At 49.8% G+C, this 26,335-nt stretch overlaps 2 protein-coding genes and 1 pseudogene across 2 annotated transcripts in view; all 3 read right to left on the bottom strand.

The window, feature by feature from the left end:
• Positions 1–19,970, bottom strand: part of DGCR6L (DiGeorge syndrome critical region gene 6 like) — a 197,137-nt gene extending 177,167 nt beyond the window's left edge. Inside the window, exon 1 of the mRNA XM_050746327.1 lies at positions 19,961–19,970. The gene's annotated coding sequence lies outside the window, so the exon portion shown is untranslated. The remainder of the gene's footprint in view (positions 1–19,960) is intronic.
• The window catches only part of KLHL22 (kelch like family member 22), a 54,974-nt gene extending 29,879 nt beyond the window's left edge, over positions 1–25,095 (bottom strand). Inside the window, exons 1-3 of the mRNA XM_050746092.1 lie at positions 25,053–25,095; positions 18,254–18,520; positions 158–323 (exon numbers count right to left, since the gene is read on the bottom strand). Of these exons, the coding sequence (XP_050602049.1) occupies positions 158–323; positions 18,254–18,480 (393 nt within the window). The 5' untranslated portion in view covers positions 18,481–18,520; positions 25,053–25,095. The remainder of the gene's footprint in view (positions 1–157; positions 324–18,253; positions 18,521–25,052) is intronic.
• Positions 6,436–13,057, bottom strand: LOC126929650 (keratin, type I cytoskeletal 18-like; annotated as a pseudogene).
• Positions 25,096–26,335: the final 1,240 nt, after the last annotated feature.

The raw sequence follows: 26,335 nt of genomic DNA, 5'->3' as shown, positions 1-26,335 counted from the left end.
CCAGAGTCCTCCCCACTTCATGGTCTTCTTCACTGCTTGGTCTCCTCACACTCCTGACCCATCTTCAAGCCAATGCTAGTGCCTGGCAGGCATCATGGGCATCTCAGGGAACCCCACCTGGGTGTGGGTCTGCCCTGCTAGACGAGACATGCCTCACCTGAAGCTGGCAGGCAGCCACCAGTGTCTCTTGCACATTGCTCAGGCTGAGCTCCAGCTCGGAGGTGTATATGAAATGTAGGATTTGGCACATAGCATTGTAGGACACGCCGTGGATCAGGACCTCTTCCTGTTCCATCTCTTTCAATCCCCCAGCAAACATTCCTCTGAAAAGTGAAGACACAAGAAAATTGAGTTATATCAACAAGGACTCAAGCCCAGGTTGTCAAGAGTGACAGTATTCAGAGAAGAACCTGGTGCTGGTGGCGGGGCCCGGGGAGTGGGCTGACCCACTCTGTGCTCTGAGTGAACTGTGTGCACGCATGAGCCATCCCACAAAAGGATCCTGACCAAGTCTGGGCAGCCATCCTGGAAATTGTCCTGTTTCCCTTTTCATGGGCCCAAGGAGTCCCGTATGAGCCTCGGGAGGGGAGGCCACGCACAGCTTGCTTCTGCTGTGTTCATCAGTGCAGTTCCTGGATCGGAGCAGTAGCAACTCCAGAGCACATTTCAAAGCAATGAATTAATGGGAAACTAATACAAGTCGTTTCATTCAATGTATATTTATGAAGTTCCTACCAAATACCAAGTATCATTCAAAGAGCAGAAGGAGGCCAGGCACGGTGACTCACATCTGTAATCCCAGAACTTTGGGAGGCCGAGGCAGGCGGATTATTTCAGGTCAGGAGTTCAAAACCAGCCTGGCCCATAAGGTGAAATTGCATCTCTACTAAAAATACAAAAATTAGCTGGGCGTGATGGTGTCTCCTCTGAGTTCCTCAGATGGAGGCTGAGGCAGGAGAATCGCTTGAACCCAGGAGGCGGAGGTTGCAGTGAGCTGAGATCGCACCATTGCACTCCAGCCTGGGCAACAAGAGTGAAACTCTGTCTCTCAAAAAAAAAAAAAAAAAAAATACAGCATAGGTTGTGGTGAAAGTCCCCTTGCCTCTGCTCCCAGATATCAGTGAGTTCCCCTCCCAGGGCCGCAGTATTCCCAGGGCAGTCATATTCCACATCTCACTTGGCTTTTTTTTTTTTGAGACAGAGTCTCGCTCTCTCACCCAGGCTGGAGTGCAGTGGTGCGATCTTGGCTCACTGCAAGCTCCACCTCCCGGGTTCGCGCCATTCTCCTGCCTCAGCCTCCTGAGTAGCTGGGACTACAGGCGCCCACCTCCATGCCTGGCTAATTTTTTGTTTTTAGTAGAGACGCGGTTTCACCGTGTTAGCCAGGATGGTATCGATCTCCTGACCTTGTGATCCGACCCCCTTGGCCTCTCAAAGTGCTGGGATTACAGGTGTGAGCCACAGTGCCAGGACTTTTTTTGGGGGGGCGCGGGTGGGAGGGAGATGAAGCCTCCCTCTGTCGCCCAGGGTGGAGTGCAGCGGCATGATCTCGGCTCAGTGCAACCTCCATCTCCTGGGTTCAAGTGATTCTCCTGCCTCGGCCTCCCAAGTAGCTGGGATTACAGGTTCATGCTACCACGCCTGGCTAATTTTTTGTATTTTTAGTAGAGACAGGGTTTCACCGTGTTAGCCAGGATGGTCTTGATCTCCTGACCTCATGATCTGCCTGCCTCGGCCTAACAAAGTGCTGGGATTACAGGCCTGAGCCACTGCATCCAGCCCGGTTTTTACAATAAAGCTTGGAGACCGATCCATGCCCATGTACACAGGACTGCTTCACTCTTTGCAAGGACTGTTTCACTTTTTTTTTTTTTTTTTTTTGAGACAGAGTCTCGCTGTGTCGCCCAGGCTGGAGTGCAGTGGCCGATCTCGGCTCACTGCAAGCTCCGCCTCCTGGGTTCACGCCATTCTCCCGCCTCAGCCTCCGAGTAGCTGGGACTACAGGCGCCCGCCACCATGCCCGGCTAGTTTTTTGTATTTTTAGTAGAGACGGGGTTTCACAATGTTAGCCAGGATGGTCTCGATCTCCTGACCTCGTGATCCACCCGCCTCAGCCTCCCAAAGTGCTGGGATTACAGGCTTGAGCCACCGCGCCCGGCCTATTTTTTTTTTTAAGATGCAATTTCGCTCTTGTCACCCAGGCTGGAGTATAATGGCGCAATCTCGGCTCACCGCAACCTCCGCCTCCCAGGTTCAAGTGATTCTCCTGCCACAGCCTCCCGGGTGTAGATGGGATTATTGTCGTGTGCCACTATGCCCGGCTAATTTTTGTATTTTTAGTAGAGACAGGGTTTCACCACGTTGGCCAGGCTGGACTCAAACTCCTGACCTCAGGTGATGCACCCGCCTCAGCCTCCCAAAGTGCTGGGATTACAGGCATGAGCCACCATGCCCAGCCAGCTATCTCACTTCTTTAACCCATTCCTACAGGGGTACATTTAGGTTACTTATAATTTCCAGTTAGTTCACATGATAAATAGCCTCACTCTTACAACATGCTGAGTATGCATATGCCAGGATTAAGTCCCACAAATACATTTGCTGGGTTGAAGGGTTTACATACATTTATACTTTGATAGTATTGTCAAGTCACTCTTTTTACATCATTCCTAATAGCAGGGACTGGTGCCTGCACCCTCTACCCCCAACCCAGGAAGACACCAGCTCTAACTCACTACCACGAGAGGGAAAACCTCATCACAAAAGGTACAGAAAATGTCCTCACATGTTAAAGAGCCATTTCCATTTTCTTTTCTGAACAGTTCAGATTCTTAGTCAGTTTTCTATTAGATTCTATCTTATCAATTTGAAGAAATCTGCCCCTTTTTTGATGAGGAGTTTCCCCTATCTTTTGATTCTGTATTGCTTTTTTGCCATGCAGAAATTTGTCTTTTTTTTTCCCTTAAGTCTAGTTAAGTGCAGTGAAAGAAGTAGAAGGTGAAACAGTAGAACCTGGAGTTGGATCTGTGACTGTGAACAACCAACTGAGGTAACTCACTACCTTCGGACCAGCCTATCTTCGTTTTCAATGTGATCAAATTTATCATTTACTTGCCTCCGAGTTTTGTGTCAAACTCAGGAAGGCTTTTTCCTTCTGAGATTATTTAGAAAACATTTCCCATATTTTCCTCTAGTGTTTTTACTGTTGAATCTTTCACATTTCTTTCACATTTAAAACTGTTGATCTACTTGGAATTTATTTTGGTATAAGGTATGAAGCAAGGGTCCAACTTTGTTTTTCTAGATGGCAACTCTGAACTCTTCCCTCCTTTCTCTAATTTTTTTTTTTTTTTTTTTTTTTGAGACAAAGTTTCACTCTGTTGCCCAAGCTGGAGTGCAGTAGCGAGATCTTGGCTCACCGCAACCTCCACCTCCCAAGTTTAGGAGATTCTCCTGCCTCAGCCTCCCCAGTAGCTAGGATTACAGGCATGTGCCACCACAGCCGGCTAATTTTGTATTTTTAGTAGAGACGGGGTTATCACTATGGTGGCCAGGCTGATCTTGAACTCCTCACCTTGTGATCCGTCCGCCTCAGCCTCCCAAAGTGCTGGGATTACAGGCGTGAGTCACCGCACCCGGCCCCTTCCTCTAATTTTTGAGGCTATCTTTATCACATAGGATAGGAATGGTCTCCTTTCGTTATTTTTGTTTTCAACAATTTCCTGGTCACTGCTTCCTTTTTACATTTGAATTTTAGAATCAAGTTTCTGTAATTGCCCCAAATAAACCCTCTTGGTATTTTGGTGGGTTATGTTAAACATCTAGGTTAATGTAGAGATAAACGGCATTTTTATAATGGACACAGTGGACCTTTTTAACTGTCCAGCCATCCTCTGGGTCTATTTGGAGGTCTTACAAGTCATCTTCCTACAGACCTGGCACATACTTGTTACATTTATTCCCAGACATTTCACTCCATGCATGGCCAAGCCCTCGGGGCACTTTCCCATGCTCTTTGTAGTGATCTGGTTGGCTCTCCTGGACTTTCCAGGACTGTGCTGATACATGCACTTCTCCTGTCTGATTCTTCTGCTGGCACCTCTGGGACTATATTGGCAGCAGTGAAGATTGCAACATTTCAAGACTGCCTGCCCTGAGCAGGGTGTGGGTGCTTTGATTGACACAGATTTTTTTTTTTTTTTTTTTTTTTTGAGACAGAGTCTCGCTCTTGTTGCCCAGGCTGGAGTGCAATGGCACAATCTCGGCTCACTACAACCTCCGCCTACCGGGTTCAAGCGATTCTCCTGCCTCAGCCTCCAAGTAGCTGGAATTACAGGCATGTGCCATCACGCCTGGCTATTTTGTATTTTTAGTAGAGACAGGGTTTCACCATGTTGGTCAGGCTGATCTCGAACTCCTGACCTCATGTGATCCACCCGCCTCAGCCTCCCATAGTGCTGGAATTAAGATGTGAGCCACCATGCCTGGCCTGACACAAATGTGTGTCATTTTAAGAAAAAAAAAATCTTATAATCCTTTGGGGGCCAAGGCAGGAAGACTGCTTGAGGCCAGGACTTTAAGACCAGACTGGGCAGCCGGGTGCGATAGTTCACACCTGTAATCCCAGCACTTTGGGAGCCCGAAGCAGGTAGATCACTTGAGGCCAAGAGTTCGAGGCCAGCCTGGTCAACATGGTGAAACCTCGCCTCTACTAAAAACACAAAAATTAGCTGCATGGTGGTGCACACCTATAATCTCAGCTACTCGGGTGGCTGAGGCACGAAAATCACTTGAACCTGGGAGGCAGAGGTTGCAGTGAACCGAAATCGCACCACTACTCTTCAGCCTTGGCAACAGAGCAACATTTTGCCTTAAAAGAAAAAGAAGAAAAAAAAAAAAGACCAGATGGGGCAACACAGAAAGACCCCATCTCTTAAAAAAAAATTAGCTGGGCATGGTGGCACGCATCCGTAATCCCATCAATTATAAATGCTGATGTGGGAGCATTGCTTGAGCCCAGTATTTTGAGGCTGCAGTGAGCTATCATGACACCATTGCTCAGCCTGGGCAACAAAATGAGACTCTGTCTCCTAAAAAAAAAAAAAAGTTCACTGCATGGATCATGAATGGAGGGAGGAGAAAGAAGATATAAGACATTTGGGGTACAATCAGGAAAATTTGAACATGGACTCAGTATCAGATGAAATTATAGAATGATTACACATTTCTTTTTCATTTTTATTTTTTTAGAGACAGGGTTGCTACGTTGCTCAAGCTGGACTTAAACTCCTGTGCTCAAGTGATCCTCCCACCTTAGCCTCCTAAGTAGCCGGGACTAAAATCACTCGCCATGGAACACGGCTCAATTATAAATTTTTGATATTATGATAGTATTATAGGTATGTCAAAGAATCTCCTCATCCTTAGAGAGCTGAACTGAAGTTTTTAGAGATAAATTGTCATGATATCTAAAACTTACTCTGAAGTGAATATGCAAAATGTTAACTGATGAATTGAAGCCAAGAGTACAGGTGTTCACTAGACTTAACTTTCAACTTTTCTATAGGATTTAAACATTTCAAAATAAAAACCAGAGAGAAAAAAGAGCCCAAAAGAAAAACAAAATATATAGTCACTCCTTTTTATTGTTTTTCCTTTTTAACAAAAAATTTACCAAATGTAATTCTTTTTTTTTTTTTTTTTTTTTTTTCTGAGACAGAGTTTTGCTCATGTTGCCCAGGCTGGAGTGCAATGGCACGATTTTGGCTCACTGCAACCTCCGCCTCCCAGGTTCAAGCGATTCTCCTACCTCAGCCTCCCGAGTAGCTGGGATTATAGGCATGCGCCACCACACCCAGCTAATTTTGCATTTTTAGTAGAGACGGGGTTTCTCCACGTTGGCCAGGCTAGTCTTGAACTCCTGACCTCAGGTGATCCACTCGCCTCAGCCTCCCAAAGTGCTGGAATTGAGCCACCGCGCCCGGCCCACACTTAATTCTTTAAACATTCATTTTTGGGGCCAGGCGCGGTGGCTCAGGCCTATATCCCAGCACTTTGGGAGGCCGAGGTGGGCGGATCACCTGAGGTCAGGAGTTCAAGACCAAGTTGGCCCACATGGTGAAACCCTGTCTCTAGTAAAAATGCAAAAATTAGCTGGGTGTGGTGGTAGGCACCTGTAATCCCAGCTACTTGGGAGGCTGAGGCACGGGAATCGCTTGAACCTAGGAGGTGGAGGTTGCAGTGAGCCGAGACGATGTACTCCAGCCTGGGTGACGGAGTGAGACTCTGTCTCAAAAAAAATAAAATAAAATAAAATTCATTTTTGGCTCACTGCAGCCTCAACCTCCTGGGCTTAAGTGATGCTTCTGCCTCAGCCTCCCAAGTAGTTGGGACTATAGGCATGTACCACCATGCATGGCCTGACACAAATGTGTATCCTTTTTTTTTTTTTTTTTTTTTTTTTTTTTTTTTGAGACGGAGTCTCGCTCTGTCGCCCAGCCCAGGCTGGAGTGCAGTGGCGCGATCTCGGCTCACTGCAAGCTCCGCCTCCCGGGTTCACGCCATTCTCCTGCCTCAGCCTCCCGAGTAGCTGGGACTACAGGCGCCCACAACCGCGCCCGGCTAATTTTTTGTATTTTTAGTAGAGACGGGGTTTCACCGTGGTCTCGATCTCCTGACCTTGTGATCCGCCCGCCTCGGCCTCCCAAAGTGCTGGGATTACAGGCGTGAGCCACCGCGCCCGGCCGTGTATCCTTTTATCACTACTTTTCTATAAGTCAGGAATTATGTCAAAATAAAGATTTAAAAATGTTTAAAAGTTGTCCACACCTCATATCCATTAGGATGACCACTATAAAAAAACAACAAAACAAACAAAAAAGGCAGGGCGCGGTGGCTCAAGCCTGTAATCCCAGCACTTTGGGAGGCCAAGGCGGGTGGATCAGGAGGTCAGGAGATCGAGACTATTCTGGCTAACATGGTGAAACCCCGTCTCTACTAAAAATACAAAAAACTAGGCCGGGCGCGGTGGCTCAAGCCTGTAATCCCAGTACTTTGGGAGGCCGAGGCGGGTGGATCACGAAGTCAGGAGATCGAGACCATCCTGGCTAACATGGTGAAACCCCGTCTCTACTAAAAATACAAAAAACTAGCCGGGCGTGGTGGCGGGCGCCTGTAGTCCCAGCTACTCGGAGGCTGAGGCAGGAGAATGGCGTGAACCCGGGAGGCGGAGCTTGCAGTGAGCCGAGATCGCGCCACTGCACTCCAGCCTGGGCGACACAGCGAGACTCCGTCTCAAAAAAAAAAAAAAAAAAAAAAAAAAAAATACAAAAAACTAGCCGGGCGTGGTGGCGGGCGCCTGTAGTCCCAGCTACTTGGGAGGCTGAGGCAGGAGAATGGCGTAAACCCGGGAGGCGGAGCTTACAGTGAGCCGAGATCGCGCTACTGCACTCCAGCCTGGGAGACACAGCGAGACTCCGTCTCAAAAAAAAAAAAACAAAAAACAAAACCAAAAAAAAAACCAAAAAAAAACCAAAACCAAAAACAAAAAAAAAACACAAAAAAGTAGGCTGGGCGTGGTGGTTCACATCTATAATCTCATGTCCATAATCCCAGCACTTAGGGAGGCTGAGGTGGAAGGATTGCTTGAGCCCAGGAGTTTGAGACCAGCCTGGGAGACAGTAAGATTCTATATCTACAAATATATTTTTTAAAAAACTGGCCAGACATGGTGGTGCATGCCTATAGTCCCAGCTACTTGGGAGGCTTCAGAAGCATTGCTTGAGCCCAGGAGGTGGAGCTATGATGGTGCCCCCGAACTCCAGCTGGGGTGACAGACCAAAATCCTGTCTCAATAAACAAAACAAACAAACAAAAAAACCAGAAAATAACAAGCTTTAGCAAGGATGTGGAGAAACTATAACCCTTGTGCACTGTTGGTGGGAATAAAAAGTGGTGCAACTGCTATGTTCCTCAGAAAATTATCAATAGAATGACCCAGCAATTCCACTTCTGGGGATATAGCCAAAAGAACTGAAAGCAGAGTCTCAGATATTTGCACACCCATGTTCATAGCAGCATTATACGTAATAGACAAGAGATGGAAGCAAACCAAGTATCCCTTGATAGGTGAATAGACGAACAAAATGTGGTATATCCATAAAATGGCACACTATTCAGCCTGCAAAATGAGGGAAATCATGTCACATGTTATAACACACATGATCCTTAAGGACATGATGCCAAATGAAATAAGCAAGTGATAAAGGGCTAATGCTGTGTGATTCTACTTATGAGGTACTTAGAATAGTTTAATTCATAGAGACTGAAAGTCGAATGGTAGCTGCCAGGGCCTGGGGGTAAAGGAGAAAAGGGAGTTGTGGTTTAGTGAGTATAGAGTCTCAGATTTGTAAGATTAAAAAGTTCTGGAGATCTGTTTCATAATAATGTGAATAATCGTAACATTACTGAACTATATGATAAATGTTATTTGTGTTTATTTTTTTAGAACCACAATTTTAAAAAAACTGTTCACCAGAACCCAGTAGCAGGGGAATGACAAAATAAACAGAGGACATCGACAGCACAGAACACTCCACAGCACAGAGAATGAGGGCCATCTCTACTGCTGGTGCCCGGGACCTCCACGAGGTACAGAATGGCAAACCAGTGTGCTGCCTCTGGTGTGAGATGGGGGAGAAAAATATTTCCTGGGTCAGCTTGTTCAGGTCCCCGATCCCTTGTCCAAACTCTTTAAGTCAAGTGTATTTTAGAATTCAGAAGGTTCCAACGTGAGAAATACTGTACACATGCCACATAGGATCTTACATCCCATGGGATCTGGGTTAGTGCCTCCTCTTCAATACTTTAATATGCCCCCCAAAAAAGTATAAAGACTCGCACTAGGATAAAAAATATAATTAGCCTCGAAAATATTCTTGAGTTTTGGGTGGGTTCTGTGGTTTAATGAATTTACACCAAACTTTTTTTTTTTTTTTTTTTTTTTTTTTGAGACGGAGTCTCGCTCTGCCGCCCAGGCTGGAGTGCAGTGGCGTGATCTCGGCTCACTGCAAGCTCCACCTTCCGGGCTCACGCCATTCTCCTGCCTCAGCCTCCCGAGCAGCTGGGACTACAGGCGCCCACCACCGCGCCCGGCTAATTTTTTTTTTGTATTTTTAGTAGAGACGGGGTTTCACCGTGGTCTCGATCTCCTGACCTTGTGATCCGCCCGCCTTGGCCTCCCAAAGTGCTGGGATTACAGGCGTGAGCCACCGCGCCCGGCCTACACCAAACATTTTTTTAAAACGTTTGGCTGGTCCAAAGGTAGTTGAGTTATCTCAGTTGGTTGTTCATAGGCAGTAACAGATCAAACTCCTTATTCTTCTCTGTCCCCTCTTCTCAATACTGCACTTGACTAGTCTAAAAAATAATAATACATAAAAATAGGCTGGGTGCGGTGGCTCACACCTATAATCCCAGCACTTTGGGAGGCCAAGGTGGGTGGACCACTTGACGTCAGGAGTTTGAGACCAGCCTGGCCAACATGGTGAAACCCTGTCTCTATCAAAAAATACAAAAATTAGCCGGGTGTGGTGGCACGCACCTGTACTCACAGCTACTCAGGAAGCTGAGGTGCAAGAATCACTTGAACTTGAACAAGAATCCCTTGGAAAAAAAAAAATTTTTTTTTTTTTCTTTTGGAAACGGAGTCTCTGTCACTCAAGCTGGACTGTAGTAGCACCATCTTGGCTTGGCTCGCTGCAGCCTTGACCTCCGGGCTCAAGCAATCCTCTCACCTCAGCCTCCCAAGTAGTGGGGACTACAGGTGTGCACCACCATGCCCAGCTAATTTTTGTATTTTTTGCAGAGATAGGGTTTTGCCATGTTGCCTAGGCTAATCTCAAACTCCAGGACTGAACTGATCTGCCCACCTCAGCCTCCCAAAGTGCTAGCGTTATAGGTTTGAGGCACCCTGCCCAGCCCAAAACGTTCTTTGGTTTTTGTTTGTCTGTGAGAGATGGACCCTTGCTATGGTGTCCAGGCTGCAGTGCAGTGACATGATCCCACTACTCATCAGCATGGGAGTTTCGACCTGGTCCATTTCCATCCTGGGCCAGTTCACCCCTCTTTAGGCAACCCTGCTCTAGAAAGGTCACCATACTGATGCCAAATTTAGTGTGGCTACCCTATTGGCATGGCACACTGCAGCCCAGAACTCCTGGGCTCAAACAATCCTCCGGCCTACTCTCCCACGTAGCTGGGACTATAGGTTTGAGCCACCACACCCTGCTCAAAAAACTTTTAACTGTGAGAATGGATGCTGAATGTTATCACATGCCTGTTCACCATGTCTGCAGATATGCTATATAGACATGTGTGCAGATGTGTTGGGTTGCCATGAATTGATGAATGCCATGATTCCCTGGCATGTAACTAGTAAGATTCCCCAGCATTAAACCAATTTTTTTTTTTTTTTTTTTTTTTTTTTTTTTTTTTTTTTTTTTTTGAGACAAGGTCTCGCTGGGTCACCCAGGTTGGAGTGCAGTGCACACTCACAACTCATGGCTCACTGTAGCCTCGACCTCCCCAGGTTTAAGCAATCCTCCCATCTCAGCTTCCCCAGAAGCTGAGACTACAGGCGTGCCTGGCTAATTTATGTTTTGTTTTGTTTGGTTTTTTACTTTCTTTTTTTTTCTTTTTTTGAGATGGAGTCTCACTCTGTCGCCCAGGCTGGTGTGCAGTGGTGCGATCTCAGCTCACTGTAACCTCCGCCTCCCAGGTTCAAGTGGTACTTCTGCCTCAGCCTCCCAAGTAGCTGGGATTACAGGTATGTGCCATGACACCTGGCTAATTTTTGTATTTTTTTTTTTGACCTCTGAACTTTTTATTGGCCTCCTGCTCCCCAAACGATACCCTGCTTCTGGTGGCTTAATGTCTCAGAACTTTGGTGTCGTTGGTCTCAAACACCACTTTGCCATCCACTATCAGGAGGGTAGTGGTCTTTTGGATGGTTTGCATGGAGTTGCTGCTGTCCAGGGCATCACCAAGATTGAAGTCCTCACCCATCTTCCAGCAGGCGGTGGTAGGTGGCGATCTCAGCCTCCAGCTTGACCTTAATGTTCACCAGGGCCTCGTACTCCTGGGCCTGGCGCTGTCCCTCTGCCGGGGTCTGTGCCACCTCTGACTCCAGGTGCAGCAGGATCCCGTTGAGCTGCTCCATCTGCAGAGCATAGCGGGCCTCCACCTCCCTCAGGCTGTTCTCCAAGCTGGCCTTCAGATTTCTCATAGAGTCCAGGTCCATCTCCAAGGACTGGACGTACGTCTCGGCTCCGTGATTGTCATGTCAGCAGCTCCAACCTCAGTGGACTGCGTAGTGACCACTGTGGTGCTCTCCTTAATCTGCTGAGACCAGTACTTGTCCAGCTCCTCTCGTTTCTTCCAAGCCAGCTTGTCATATTGAGCCTGGATGTCTGCCATGATCTTGGTGAGGTCCTGAGATTTGGGGGCATCTACCTCCACAGTTAACCCAGAGCTGGCAATCTGGGTTTGTAGGCCTTTTACTCCCTCTTCATGGTTCTTCATGAAGAGCAGCTCCTCCTTGAAAGCCTCGATCCCTGTCTCCAGCTGCAGCTGATGGACATTGGTGTCATCAATGACTTTGTGAAGCCCATGTATGTCGCTCTCCACAGACTAGTGCATGGCCAACTCTGTCTCATACTTGACTCTAAAGTCATCAGTAGCAAGACGGGCATTGTCAGTCTACAGAATGATATGGGTGTTGTCCACAGTATTTGCAAAGATCTGAGCTCTCAGGTCCTCGATGGTCTTGAAGTAATGCCTCCAGTCTCTGACCTGGGTCCCTTCTTCTCCAAGTGCTCCCGGATTTTGCTCTCCAGCTTCCGGTTCTTGGTCTCCAGGCTCCTCGCTCTGTCCAGGTAGGAGGCCAGGGGTCATTCAGGCTCCGTATGGTCTCCTTCTCATTATGGATGCCTCCCATTCCTGCCAGATCCCCAGCCATCCCCGAAGCCAGGCCTCCAGACCCCATGCTGCCCTGGAAGCTGGTGGAGCGGGACATGAAGATCCAGGAACCAGAGCCCTTGGTGCCTGCATAGACGCTGGTCATACTGCTGACCGGCCAGGCACCATAGCTGGGAGCCTGAGACAGAGCCCAGGGACCAGTGGTTGGTGGAGAAAGTGGAGCGAGTAGTGAAGCTCATGCTATCCAGGGAAGAGAGCGAGAGGACAGGACTCAGGCTTTGCCAACAACCTAATTTTTGTATTTTTAGTAGGGATGTTGGCTGGGCTGGTCTCCAACTCTGGAGCTCAGGTGATCCACCCGCCTCAGCCTCCCAAAGTGCTAGGATTACAGGTGTGAGCCACCGTGCCCAGCCTTGTTTGTTTTTTTCTTTTTGAGCCAGAATCTCACTCTCTCATCCAGTCTGGAGTGCAGTGGCGCGATCTCAGCTCACTGCAACCTTCACCTCCCAGGCTCAAGTGATTCTCAAGCCTCACCTTCCTGGGTAGCTAGAATTAAAGGTGTGCACCACTATGCCCAGTTAATTTTTGTATTTTTAGTAGAGAAGGGGTTTTGCCATGTTGGCCACACTGGTGTCTAACTCCTGGCCTCAAGTGATCTGCTGGCCTTGGGCTCCCATTGTGCTGGGATTACATGTGTGAGCCACCGTGACCAGCCCTAATTTTTGTATTTTTTGTAAACATGGGGTTTCGTCACATTGCCCAGGTTGGTCTCGAACTCTTGGGCTCAAGCAATCTGCCCACCTTGGCCTCCCAAAACGCTGGGATTATAGGTGTGAGCCACCGTGCTCAGCTTTTTTTTTTTTTAAAGAGTAAATAGGTCTCTCACTTTGTCATCCAAGCTGGAGTATAGTGGTGTGATCATGGCTCAGTGCAGCCTCAACCTCTAAAGCTCAAGCTGTCCTCCCTCCTCAGCCTCCCAAGTAGCTGGGACTACAGGCCATGCCATCATGCCCGGCTAATTTAAAAAAATTTTTTTTCTTTTTCTGAAACTGCTCGGAAAAAATTTAAACGGCATTGGAGTCTTTTTTTTTTTTTTTTTTTTTTGAGACTGAGTCTGGCTCTGTCGCCCAGGCTGGAGTGCAGTGGCCGGATCTCAGCTCACTGCAAGCTCCACCTCCCGGGTTTACGCCATTCTCCTGCCTCAGCCTCCCAAGTAGCTGGGACCACAGGCGCCCGCCACTTCGCCCGGCTAGTTTTTTGTATTTTTTAGTAGAGACGGGGTTTCACCGTGTTAGCCAGGATGGTCTCGATCTCCTGACCTCGTGATCCGCCCGTCTCGGCCTCCCAAAGTGCTGGGATTACAGGCTTGAGCCACCGCGCCCGGCCCCTTTTTTTTTTTTTTTTTTTTTTTTTTTTTTTTTTGAGACGGAGTCTCACGCTGTTGCCCAGGCTGGAGTGCAGTGGCACGATCTCGGCTCACTGCAAGCTCCGCCTCCCGGGTTCCCGCCATTCTCCTGCCTCAGCCTCCTGAGTAGCTGGGACTACAGGCGCCCGCCACCGCGCCCGGCTAATTTTTTGTATTTTTAGTAGAGACGGGGTTTCACTGTGGTCTCGATCTCCTGACCTTGTGATCCGCCCGCCTCGGCCTCCCAAAGTGCTGGGATTACAGGCTTGAGCCACCGCGCCCGGCCGGCATTGGAGTCTTTTTGTAAAAGGCACACCGACCCTGGGAAACATCTGGGCTTTGTGTTTTGTGGGGAATACAACTTTCTCTCTCTTTTGTGGATAAAGTGCTATTAATTTTTAAAAAATAAAATCATCAACTATATCCAAACTTCTAAAGTAACAGACATTGAGTTCAGCAAAGCAGTCTTTTATAATTCACAGATGGTATGAAAACTAAGAGAGGGACGACATGACCTGTGGAGGTTGTATATAAAGGATAGAGCCCTTGGGCCCTTCAGACTATAAGGGTCCAGGAGGGGAGGAGAAACCACCTCAGCAGCATATAAGGTTAAAGCATACAAGGTGGGCGTAGGGTCAGGGGAGCCAAAATAAGTGTGCAATGAAAAGTTATTAACAAAAGTCAAAAAAAGAAGATGCAGTCTGGCCATCGAATTCCTAAACCATGTACAGAGCACACGGAAAGAGCAGAGGAAGCGTCCTGCAGCAGGGCAGTACAGCTCTCTGCCCTTCAGGAAAACTGAGATTCCTCCACCTGGGAAACAGCGAGGGACAATTAGGGAAAGCTCTCCAGAGGAGGAGGCATTTCAGGCAGGCCAAAGAAGAAAAAATTCCACAGGACAGAAAAGGCAGAGAAGAGGCCGGGCACAGTGGCTCACGTATGTAATCCGAACACTTTGGGAGGCCAAGGCAGGCGGATCACCTGAGGTCAGGAGTTGGAGACCAGCCTGGCCAACATGATGAAATCCCGTCTCTACTAAAAATACAAAAATTAGCTGGGTTTGGTGGCGCATGTCTGTAATCCCAGCTACTCAGGAGGCTGAGGCAGGAGAATCACTTGAACCCGGGAGGTGGAGGTTGCAGTGAGCCGAGATCGCCCCACTGCACTACAGCCTGGGGGACAGGGCAAGACTCCATCGCAAAACAAATAAACAAACAAAAAGGCCGGGCGTGGTGTGGCTCACACCTGTAATCCCAGCACTTTGGGAGGCACAGGAGGGCAAATTGCAAGGTCAGGAGTTCGAGATCAGCCCGGCCAACATGGTGAAATCCTGTCTCTACTAAAAATACAAAAAATTAGCTGGGCATGGTGGCACACACCTGTAGTCCCAGCTACTTGAGAGGCTGAGGCAGGAGAATTGCTTGAACCCAGGAGGCAAAGGTTGCAGGGAGCCAAGATTACACCACTGCACTCCAGCCTGGGTGACAGAGTAAGACTCTGTCTCAAAAAAAAAAAAAAAAAAAAAAAAAAAGCAATTTCTGTTCTTTGTAAAATAATTCAGACAATGCAGTAAACAGAAGAAAGTCAGCCTCCCTCTCCCTTTGCTCAATTCCCAGAGTACAGCAAGATCCCTCCAGATCTTCACAGTGGGATCATCTTCCACCAGGTCCTGAGGTTTTTCACTCCCTATCAGTAGACAAACCACACTGCCCAGTTTGCAAGCAGCTCCATTGGATAACACAGAACAGAAGGGCTCTGTCCTGCAACATGTCTCAGCACCGGGTGCATCATCCCACGGGAACGACACCTACACAGACACCCGGCGTACAACTGCAGGGCCCTAAACTACGGGCCAGCCCACCCCCAAATACCCTTCTCTCCACCCTTGCCCATATCAAATATTACAAGCCTCTTACATATCTTTACCAGTCATACTGGGAAAAAAATAGTCCTTTATCATTTTAACATTTCACAAATAACTAAAACAAATAATAAACACGCTAACACTTGGGAATGGTCTATTTCTTTCTTTCTGAAAATGACAGTGTAGGCACTGCCTTTCCCTAACTTATCGAAAACCTTAGGTGACTTTCCGTGTCCTCGAGGAGCAATTTCTAGCCCTTTCCACAGCACCCCTTGGGTAAACCTCTTATGAGAGGTGTCCTGCTCTCCAGGATGACTACAATGCATCACTAACACCCCCCGCATCCCTCCACTCCATTGGGAAGGGGAGCAGGCTGGAATGCAGCGGCGCGATCTCGGCTCACTGCAACCTCCGCCTCCCGGTTCAAGCAATTCTCCTGTTTCAGCCTCCCAAGTAGCTGGAATTACAGGTATGTGCTACCACGCCCAGCTAATTTTGTATTTTTAGTAGAGACAGGGTTTTGTCATGTTGGTTAGGCTGGTCTCCAACTCCTGACCTCAGGTGATCCGCCCTCCTCCGCCTCTCAAAGTGCTGAAATTACAGGAGTGAGCCACCGAGCCTGGCCTCTTTCTCAGCTCACTGCAACCTCCACCTCCTGGGTTCAAGCGATTCTCCTGCCTCAGCCTCCCAAGTAGCTGGGATTACAGGCATGTGCCACCACACCCCGCTAGTTTTTGTATTTTTAGTAGAGACGGGGTTTTACTATGTTGGCCAGGCTGGTCTCCAACTCCTAATCTCAGGTGATCCACCCCACCTTGGCCTCCCAAAGTGCTAGGATTACAGGCGTGAGCCACCACACCCGGCCTCTTTTTTGTTTTTTTGAAACAGGGTCTTGCTCTGTCGCCCAGGCTGGAGTGCAGTGGCACAATCTCAGCTCACTGCAACCTCCGCATCCCGTGTTCAAGCGATTCTCCTGCCTCAGCCTCCCAAGTAGCTGTGATTATAGGCACCCACCACCACACCTAGCTAATTTTTGTTTTTTGGTTTCTTTTTTTTTTAGTAGAGACAGGATTTCACCATGTTGGTCAGGCTAGTCTCAAACTCCTGGCCTCAAGTGATACACCTGCCTCAGCCTCCCAAAGTGCTGGGATTACAGGTGTGAGTCACCGCGCCTGGCCTCTATTTCATATATATATATTCATATATATATATACACACACACACACACCCCCACATACACACACACACACACACACACACACACACACACATATACATCTCTGAGATGAGAGTCTGGGCTCTTCCAATAATGTTGCCACTCGCCTGCTCCCCTTCCCAATGGAAGTGGAGGGATGCAGGGGGTGTTAGTGATGCATTGTAATCATCCCAGAGAGCAGGACACCTCTCATAAGAGGTTTACCCAAGAGGGTTGTGGAAAGGGCTAGAAATTGCTCCTGGAGGACATGGAAAGCCACATAAGGTTTGTGATAAGTTAGGGAAAGGCAGTGCCTACACTGTCATTTTCAGAAAGAGTGGTATGGCACTAAATCAAGAAGGGCTGAGAGGGTGAGCCCAGGGGATCCCACAGGCTCTGCAGCCTCTGGCCATCCTCTCCTGTACAGGTCCTAAGCCCCCTGCAGGGGGCCCTCAGCTCCCCCACCCTACCCACTGTCCTGTATGTTATCTTAATCTTTATTAAAGGCCTCAGCTGAATTTCCCTGGTGAACTGAAAGAACTCTGCTGCTCCTTGGCACATCTGCACCAAGCCACCACTGGGTCACATTCTCCAAAACTCCTTCTGGAGACAGAAGGCACTTAAACCATACATATTTTGCTTGATAGTTCCTAATTAAAAAAAAGACAGAAGGCCGGGCGCGGTGGCTCACGCCTGTAATCCCAGCACTTTGGGAGGCCGAGGCGGGCGGATCACGAGGTCAGGAGATCGAGACCATCCTGGCTAACACGGTGAAACCCCGTCTCTACTAAAAATGCAAAAAATTAGCCGGGCGAGGCGGCGGGCGCCTGTAGTCCCAGCTACTCGGGAGGCTGAGGCAGGAGAATGGCGTGAACCCGGGAGGCGGAGCTTGCAGTGAGCCGAGATCGCGCCATTGCACTCCAGCCTGGGCGACTAAGCGAGACTCTGTCTCAAAAAAAAAAAAAAAAAAAAAAAAAAAAAGACAGAAAGAGGGAGAGAGAGAACTACAACCAAGCCTTGAAGACAAAATGATCGAACAGAATCAGAGCTAGAATGGAACATCTCAGGCTTGGAGTCCCATGACAACCTTGCTGGGGACCATGAGTGGCCCTCAGTCCTTCTCAGGCTCATGCCACCTATGTGAAATAAGTGTAGTGACACCCACCTCCTTGAGTGCAGAGCAGTGCAGACAATGGGGCAAATGGTGTACTGATCTGCTATTTGTGCACATAAATTTATTCATTTAAGCCATGGGTATTGCTTGAATATGTGAAAACCACGTTAGGCGCTAGGGATAAGAGACAAATTCCCGCCCAGTGGAAAAGACAGATAAGCCAGTGGTTCCTCACACTGTGCCAAGTGCTGGGATGGGGTCACGAAGGAGGCCATAAGAAATCCCTGAGGGGCCACAGAGCTCACTGGGAGGGCCAGAGGCTAACACCTGAGGGATGAGAGATGTGAGCCAGAAGGTGATGCATACACAGCAATAATTACCAGGGAGGGGAGGAATGGGAAGGGAGGGGAGGGGAAGGGAGGGGAGGAGAGAAAGGAGGAAAGAAAAGAGAAAAGAGAGAAAAGGAAAAAGAAAAGGAAGGTAAGGGAAGGCAAAGCCCAAGAGACAGGATCGCTGAATGAAAAATGAACTCTAAGACCCCCTTCTGTCTCTCATACTTGTTGACTAAGTCATAACCACAAGGAGTGGGGGAGGCTCTGAGGTGAGCAGGAGACCAACTGCTGTCACCGCCAGTACCTTTATTAGCAGAGCCAGGATTATCTTTGTTATTCTTCTTACGAACAGTTCTAGTGAACTCACCTGAAGTAATCACAGGATGCAGCTAGCAGGATGCGATGGGCCTCGATGTGTCTGCCCTCCACCACCAGCACAACATCGAAGAGGATCCCGCTGTCCCGGAGAGCCAGCAGCCCTCGGAGCAGAGCCTGGGAGTGCTGTGCGCTGCGGTAGGTGTTGTTCACGCAGTGTGGGTGGGAGGGCTGCGCAGGCAACTTGCAGAGCTGGGTGAACTCCTGCTCCTCTGCCATCCTGACAGCCACAAGATCCCTTACCACTTCAGCCTGTCAGCTGGCAAAACAGAGGGGATGGGGGTAAGCAGGCAAGCATCAGCCCTACCACACACAGACCGGCCAGCTCTGTTGCTCCCCTTGCTCCTGTGCCTCCCTCAGGCTCACCTGTTTTCCCTCTTTTCCCAAATCCATAATTCCTTCTCCCCTTCCACCTCTAGTCCAACTTCCTGATGGCCTTCTTCATGATGATCTGTGCGCCATCATGCCCAAGACTCTTCATCGCATTTTATCTTCTTCCGCGTGAAAGTCAAACAGAAGGGTTTTGGGAAACAGACTGACCTGGGTTGGAGCACCACTTCACGGGGACTTACAACATGACTAACCTGAGCCTCGAGTTCCCCAATTGTAAAAAGAGAGATAAAAGCACCCACCCCATTGGGGTATTCTAAAATTGGTAAAAACAATGAATATGAAACATAAGCACACACCAGGTTCTCAAAAGCTCTTCCTCCCTCCCATTGAATGAACAAAATTGGGTTCTTCCTCAGTAATGGATGCGTAAAAATGGCAAGACCTGAGTTGTGGTCAGGAGACACAGAGCCAGGAGTCTGGGAGGTGGGTGCCAAGGGGGTGGCATTTCCAGGGCCTACTTTCTTTTACTGAGATTCTGAGAGTCAACCACAGTAACTGTGATTGAACCTCATGCATTTAAATTCATCTGCATTGCCTTTTAAATTAAAGGTTACCTTCTAACAATTGAGTCAGTACGCTCAAAAACCGCAAACTGATTTGAATAGGAGCCTCTAAAACCTAACCAGTAAAACGAACCTACTGCAAATGCACTTTTACCATGGACCAACCAAAAGTGGCTGTGGATAGCCAGCTGCTCGGGTCAGGGAGTGGCCAGTCCTACACTGCGAGGCATGGCCAAGCTGCAGGCTCTGTAGGCACAGCACAGTCAGAGCTACAAGATGTGAACATCTGTCTTCTCCACCTCACTTCATCCTACTTTCCTCTCCCCAAAATATGTTTATTCTCCAATTACCTCCAGTCATGCATCACTTAATGTTGGGGATACATTCTGAGACATGCACCGCTGGAGACAATTTCCTCATTGTGTGAACATCACAGGGTACACCTACACAAACCTAGATGGTAGAGACTACTACATATCTAGGCCATAAGGTACAGCCAATTGCTCCTAGGCTACATACTTGTACAGCATGTTTTTCCTCTCCTCTCATACCACAACAAACCCAGGAGACTTCTGTGACCAAATGTGTGAGGGTTTTCCCCATTAACAAGCAAGCAATCAATTCTGCCACAGATACCATCTGGGTGTCCTCTAATTCAGCAGTCCCCAATCTTTTTGGCACTAGGGACCAGTTTGGTGGAAGACAATTTTTCCACGGGGTCAGGCAATGGTTTCGAGATGAAACTGTTCCACCTCAGATTATCAGGCATTAGTTAGATTCTCATATGGAGCCCACATGCCTGGCCCCATGCATCTCTTCATCTGGATCCCTCACATGCACGGTTCACAATAGGGTTTGTGCTCCCATGAGAATCTGATGCCACCTCTGATCTGACAGGAGATGGAGCTCAGGTGGTAATGCTGGATCCCCCTCCACTCACCTCCTGCTGTGCCACCTGGTTCCTAACCAGCTACAGACTGATACAGGTCTGAGGCCTGAGGTTGCGGACCCGTGTTCTAATTCTAATTCAACTCTAACATTATCTACCTGAAGACAGTGTCTGATCCCACAGGTTGAGGGCTCAGTCTCCCAGGTTGTTTCACCTGTGCTTCTGACCAATAAGCTACAAATTGGGGTTCCCAAGACCCCCTTCTTGGGTTTAATTAATTTGTTACAGCGACTCACAGAACTCAGGAAAATACTCATGTCTACTGGTTTGTTATAAAGGGTTATTGCAAAGGATACAGATGAAGAGATGCATGGGGCCAGGCATGTGGGAAGTGGTGCAGAGCCTCCAGGCCCTCTCCAGGAACATCACCCTTTAGGAGCCTCCATGTATTCAACTATCCCAAAGTTTTCCAAACCCATTTTCAATTTTTATGGAAGCTTCATTATGTTGGCATGACTGATTAAATCACTGGCCATTGGTGATGAACTTAATCTTCAGCCCGTCTCCCCTCTCTGGAGGTTGAGAGGTGAGGCTTAAAGTCCCAACCCTCTTATCCTGCCTTGGCCTTTCCTATGACCAGCCTCCATCCTGAAGCTACCTAGGGGATGCTGGCCTGCATACAAAAAGGCAGCACTCTGGAGAGTCCAAAGATTTTATAAGTTGTATGCCAAGAAATGAGACAAGACCAAATATATATTTCACAATATCACAGTACTGAATACCATAGGCAACTGTAACACAATGGTGAGTATTTGTGTATCTAAACATAGACAAGGTACAGTAAAAATATGGGACCACCATCCTTCATGTGGTCTGGTCTGTCATTGACTGAAACGTCACTGTGTGGCACATGATTATATATCTTTAAAAGAAAAAATGAAAAATAGATGCTAATATAAAACTTGCCAAAAAGAAGAGGTCTCCCTTTTCACTACTGAGGCTCAGGGTCACCCCCCTACCCCACCCCTTGGATGCTCTACTGCTTCCCATCAAACATACTGTTATCTATACCTGCCCCTCAGTCTGCCTCCAGGACCTGGGACCTCTACCCAGCCACCCACCCATTCCTTTCCCCCTCCCTGGGCTGACTCGTCTTTCTCACCAAGGCCCCAGAGATAGCCAGAGCCAAGGTGTATCCCCCATGACCACCTCTCACTTAGGATTCTCTTGCCTGGAAACTCTGCCCTATGATAATTCTCCCTTTTCTGACCTCTCCCTTTCATCCCACACACCCTGCTCGATCCCACCCTTCTTTCCCAAGGGTTCACATTCCCAGTATCACCTACAGCTCAGTGCTTATTCTAGCTAGTAGCCCTCCAACTTGTCTAATTTTCTTATTGGTATAGCTACCATTTCCATGTTGAAAACCTCACTGTCTTAATGATATTTTTCCTTTCTAACCCGTGTGCCCTATGAACCCACTAGTTCTGATTCCTTCACCTCTCCTCCGTCTCAGTCAGCCACCCTCTACTCCTCCAGGGCCACTATTCTGGGTCAGACCACAGCAATGATGCCCCAACCAGTTTCCCTACCTCTTGCCTCATCCTCCCCAGGCTGCTCTCCTTCAAGCCTTACCTACTCAGCCCCATTAGTAGTCCTTAGTCCAAAAGGGATACCTGTTACCCTCTGAACACCTTTAGTCACCCATCTAGGCCATTCTGTCTCTCATAGTCCCATATTGGTCAAGGTCTAGCTCTATTACTTCTCCCTCTATCGTTGTACAAAGAACATGACAAATATGCCCCACCACTCAAACCTGCCTTTTTTTTTTTAGATAGAGTCTTGCTCTGTCATCCAGGCTAGAGTGCAGTGGTGTGATCTCGGCTCACTGCAACCTCTGCCTCTCAGGTTCAAGTGATTCTCCTGCCTCAGCCTCCCTAGTAGCTGGGATTACAGGCATGCGCCACCACACCCAGCTAATTTTTAGCAGAGCGGTTTCACCCTGTTGGTCAGGCTGGTCTCACATTCCTGACCTCAGGTGATCCGTCTGCTTTTGGCCTCCCAAAGGGCTGGGATTACAGGTGTGAGCCACCACGCCCAGCCCAAACCTGCCTATTTACCCACCACAAGGAGATTCCGGCCTCTTAAGGGGTGAGGCTTTATCTCACAAACATCTCAAAAGCCCCCATGGCTGGCTGCACCACTTGCTAATGATAGACTCTGGGCACTTGTCTCATATATCCATGCCTCAGCTTCCTCATCACCACCATGACCACCACAGAGTCAAGAGGGCCTCCTTCTCTGAGGGTGACCTCCACAACTGACTACCCCAACAGACATCAAGCCCCTAGGTGGATCCCCACCTTCTATGAGCACAGTAGCGCCTCTGCTGTCTTGGGAAGGGATAAACGGCAGCTACTCCCTAAACACCTACTGCAAGAACAAGTACGGTAAAATAGAAAGACATCTTCCATGGGCAGCCAAAGTACATTTACCAAGTACAATTTAAGAAACGTAGCTAGGGGCTAAGGGGGATGTGCCGAAAAATGAATCAATTCTCTGCTGCAAAGGAGCACAGCACAGAGTGCAACATTTAAAACCACATCTATACGGTTTTAAATCACCAAAACGTCTACCCTCAGGAGAACAGATGTCATGGCACAGTGATTTGACAGAACCTTAGGCAACAGTCAAAATATGCAAAGTGGCCAGGCGCAGTGGCTCACGCCTGTAATCCCAGCACTTTGGGAGGCTGAGGCGGGCGGATCACGAGGTCAGGAGTTCAAGACCAGCCTGGTTAACATAGTGAAACCCTATCTCTACTAAAAATACAAAAAATTAGCCAGGCATGGTGGCAGGCACCTGTAATCCCAATTACTAGGGAGGCTGAGGCAGGAGAGTCCCGCGACTGCACTCCAATCTGCGTGACAGTGTGAGACTCCGTTTTAAAAACAAAAAACAAACAACAACAAAAAAAACCAATGTGCAAAGTAGGCTGGGCACAGTGGCTCCTGCCTGTAATCCCAGCACTTTGGGAGGCCAAGGTGGGAGGATCACCTGAGGTCAAGAGTTCAAGAGCAGCCTGGCCAACATGGTGAAACCCCATCTCTACTAAAAATACAAAAATTAGCGGAGTGTGGTGGCACACACCTGTTATCCCAGCTACTCGAAAGGCTGAGGAAAGGGGAAGCTGAGGCAGGAGAATCGATTGAACCCAGGAGGCAGAGGTTGCAGTGAGCCAAGATGGCACCATTGCACTCCAGCCTGGGCAACAGCGAGACTGTCTCAAAAAAAAAAAAAGTGCAAAGTAGGCTGGGCATGGTGGCTCATGCCTGTAATCCCAGTGCCTTGGGAGGTCCAGGTAGGTGGAGTTCAAGACCACCCTGGGCAATATAGCACGACCCTTTCTCTACAAAAAATTTAAAAACTAACAAGCCATAGTGGCGTACACCTGTAGTCCTGGCTATCTGGGGTGAGACAGCTTGAGGTTCACTGCAGCCTCAAGCTCCCAGGTTCAAGTGGTCCTCCCATCTCAGCTTCCTCAGTAGCTGGAACAACAGGAGCTCACCACTGCGCCCGGCTAATTTTTCAAATTTTCTTTGTAGAGAAGGGGTTTCACTACATGGTGTAGGCTGGAGCACAGTGGTAGGTTCTTGGCTCACTGCAACCTTCATCTCCTGGGTTCAAGCGATTCTCCTACCTCAGCCTCCCGAATAGCTGGGATTACAGGCGCGCGCCACCACACCCAGCTAATTTTTGTATTTTCAGTAGAGACGGGGTTTCACCGTGTTGGCCAGGCTGGACTCTTTAACTCCTGACCTCAAGTTTTCCACCCACCCTGGCCTCCCAAAGTGCTAGGATTACAAGCAAGAGCCACTGCGCCCGCCCCCAGGCCCCATTTTCATTTGACACATGGCTACTGTAGCCTGAAGCTCTTCGCCAGTCTCATATCCCCAATTCTAGTCATCACAAGCCAAGTTCCCTCTGTTTTGTGCTGTTCGAAGTTTTAGTGGGGAGCAGAAAGGAAGTTTAATGTGCCACATAGGTACAAACTGAAGGATATAAGACGAATTTTTATGAAGTGATGGATGGCAGAGTCAAAATCATTTTAGAGGAACTTTCAATTCGCTACCATTTTACTGAGTAGATATCCTCAGTCCTCTGTAGGCCCCCCGAACGAGCAGTATCCCCTCAAAGAAACTCAATCCTTGGCAGCATGAAGCAAGGTCGGCCACAAAGGCAAAGGGGGCGGCTCGGGTAGAGAGGGAGTGGGTCCTGATTCCCAGCGGGGGAGCCTTCCAAAGGGTGCGCTCTGGAAGAACCTCCCAGGGAGCCGACTTGGAGGCACTCGGCGCACCCAGGCCCGGCCCCGCGGAGGGCCGGAGCGAGGGCGCCCAGGGAGGAGCCCAGGCGAAAGGTGGCGGTGCCCCGCTACCCGCCCCAGATCCACTCGGCTCCGCCCGCAGCGAATCTAAAATGGTCAGAACTGGCAGCCGACGCTTCGCGCTCTGGTGATTTTGCACTGACAGCGCGATCTCCGGCTCCTCTCAGGAAACCCGGCGAGCTGGCGGGGCTGGGCTCCTACGGCTGCAGTCCCCGGGCCCGACTGAGGGAACTGAGGCTCGTCAGGCCGGCCCCAAGTCGCCCGCCTGTTGCAAGGCCGCCCGCTTCAGCGCGGAGGGTCGCCGCCAGGAAGGCCGCCCTCGGACCCGCCGCAGGCAACAGGGCCCGCCCGCAGCCGCGCTGAGGAGGCCTCGCACCCTGGCCCCCGGCCGAGCGCCAGATCCCGGCCTCTACGCGCCCCGGGATCCCGCCGGCCGCGTCCCCGCCACGTCAGGCCGCGGGCTCTCCTCAGGTCGCCGCCCCCGCGCCTCCGGCCCGCGCCCGCCCCCGCGCCCCTCGGATTCCGCGCTGCTAGCTTGCCCCCGGCCCAGCGATGCCTGCTTGCCGCCCGCCCCCCGCGTTCGCCGCCGCGCGACCCGCCCGGCCCACGCCTCGCAGCTGACCTGGTGCCGCCGCCAGCCGAGGCCGCGCTCGCAGCAGGAGGGAGGCGGGAGGCGGGAGGCGGAGGCGGGGCCAGCGGCGCCGGCGGGGCGGGGCCCTCGGCCGTCACGTGGGCGCGCCGCGCAGGCGCCGGGCGGGTTGGACGCGGGCCCAGGGGTGCCTGGCCGGGCGGGGTAGCAGCGCGGGGCGGCCCTGCGGCTGGGAGACGGGGGGCGGCTCCCCTCCGGCGCTCTGCGGAGGACAGCAGCGACCGCCAAGGCTCAGTGAGTCCCCGCACTAGCGCGGCACCTGGCACTTGGCGGGGCCGAACCAACGAATGAGTGAATTTGCCGAGGGTCGCGCCTTCTGAACCCATTGACTTTTTCCTTGCCTCGGTCCTGCCCTCATTCCTCGACTCACTCCCTCCTGCCCTTCCTCACTATCTCCCTCCCCGCTCATATCCTCCCTCCCCTTTCATCATTCGCTTCTTCACTCTGTTCTCTCCTCCCTTCCTCTCTTACTCCCCCCTCTCATTCTCTCCGTCCCTCCTTTACTCTCTTATTCTCCCCTCCATCCCCATTCCCTCCCTGTCTCACCCATCATTCCCTTCTTCCCTCACTCATTTCCTCCCTGCCTCCTTCACTCTCATTCTCCCCTCTCTCTCGTTACCTCCCTCCCTGTCTTAACCCCCATTCCCATCCTCCCTCACTCATTCACTCCCTCCCTCTCTCCCCCCTCATCCCCTCCCTCTTTCATTTCCTTTCCCTCCCTCCTTCACTCTCGTTCTCCCCTCCCTCTCTCATTCCTTCCTTCCTTGTCTCACTTCCCCCTGCTTTTCCTCCCTCCTTCTCTACCCCCTCCCATTGCCTCCCTCCCTCTTTGATTCCCTTCTTTCCCCCTCCCCTCCTTTTTTCGTTCCCTTCGTCACGCACTCATTCCCTCCCTCCCGCGCCTGCTCCTTCCCCGCTCCCACGGCTGTCCGTGCCGCTGAAGGTAGCGCGCCCCCTGCGGGATATCGGGGAGAATCGCCGAACACCGCCAGGGTGAACAGGTGCTAGTTTGTGTGCCCGTTCCTTTACTGATATTTTGCAGTAAATCTAATTCCCAGTCTTAAAGCCTGGTCCCAGAGGTCCGTGCGCGGCTCTTGGCATTCATTTTTCTCCACCTCACCTCCAAGCGGATCCCATCCTCCAAGGCGTATCCGTAACGGCTGCGCCCAGAGCTTGGAGCCACAGAGCCTCCTGATGGAATAAGATTGGCGTGTCCCACACTGTGGTTTTGAGAGGGACTGTGAAGGGTGGAGAAA

This window comes from Macaca thibetana, chromosome 10 (assembly GCF_024542745.1).
Source record: "Macaca thibetana thibetana isolate TM-01 chromosome 10, ASM2454274v1, whole genome shotgun sequence".
Lineage (NCBI taxonomy): Eukaryota > Metazoa > Chordata > Mammalia > Primates > Cercopithecidae > Macaca > Macaca thibetana.
The sequence above is the reverse complement of the archived record's forward strand: the minus strand, read 5'-3'. Positions and strand labels throughout refer to the sequence as shown.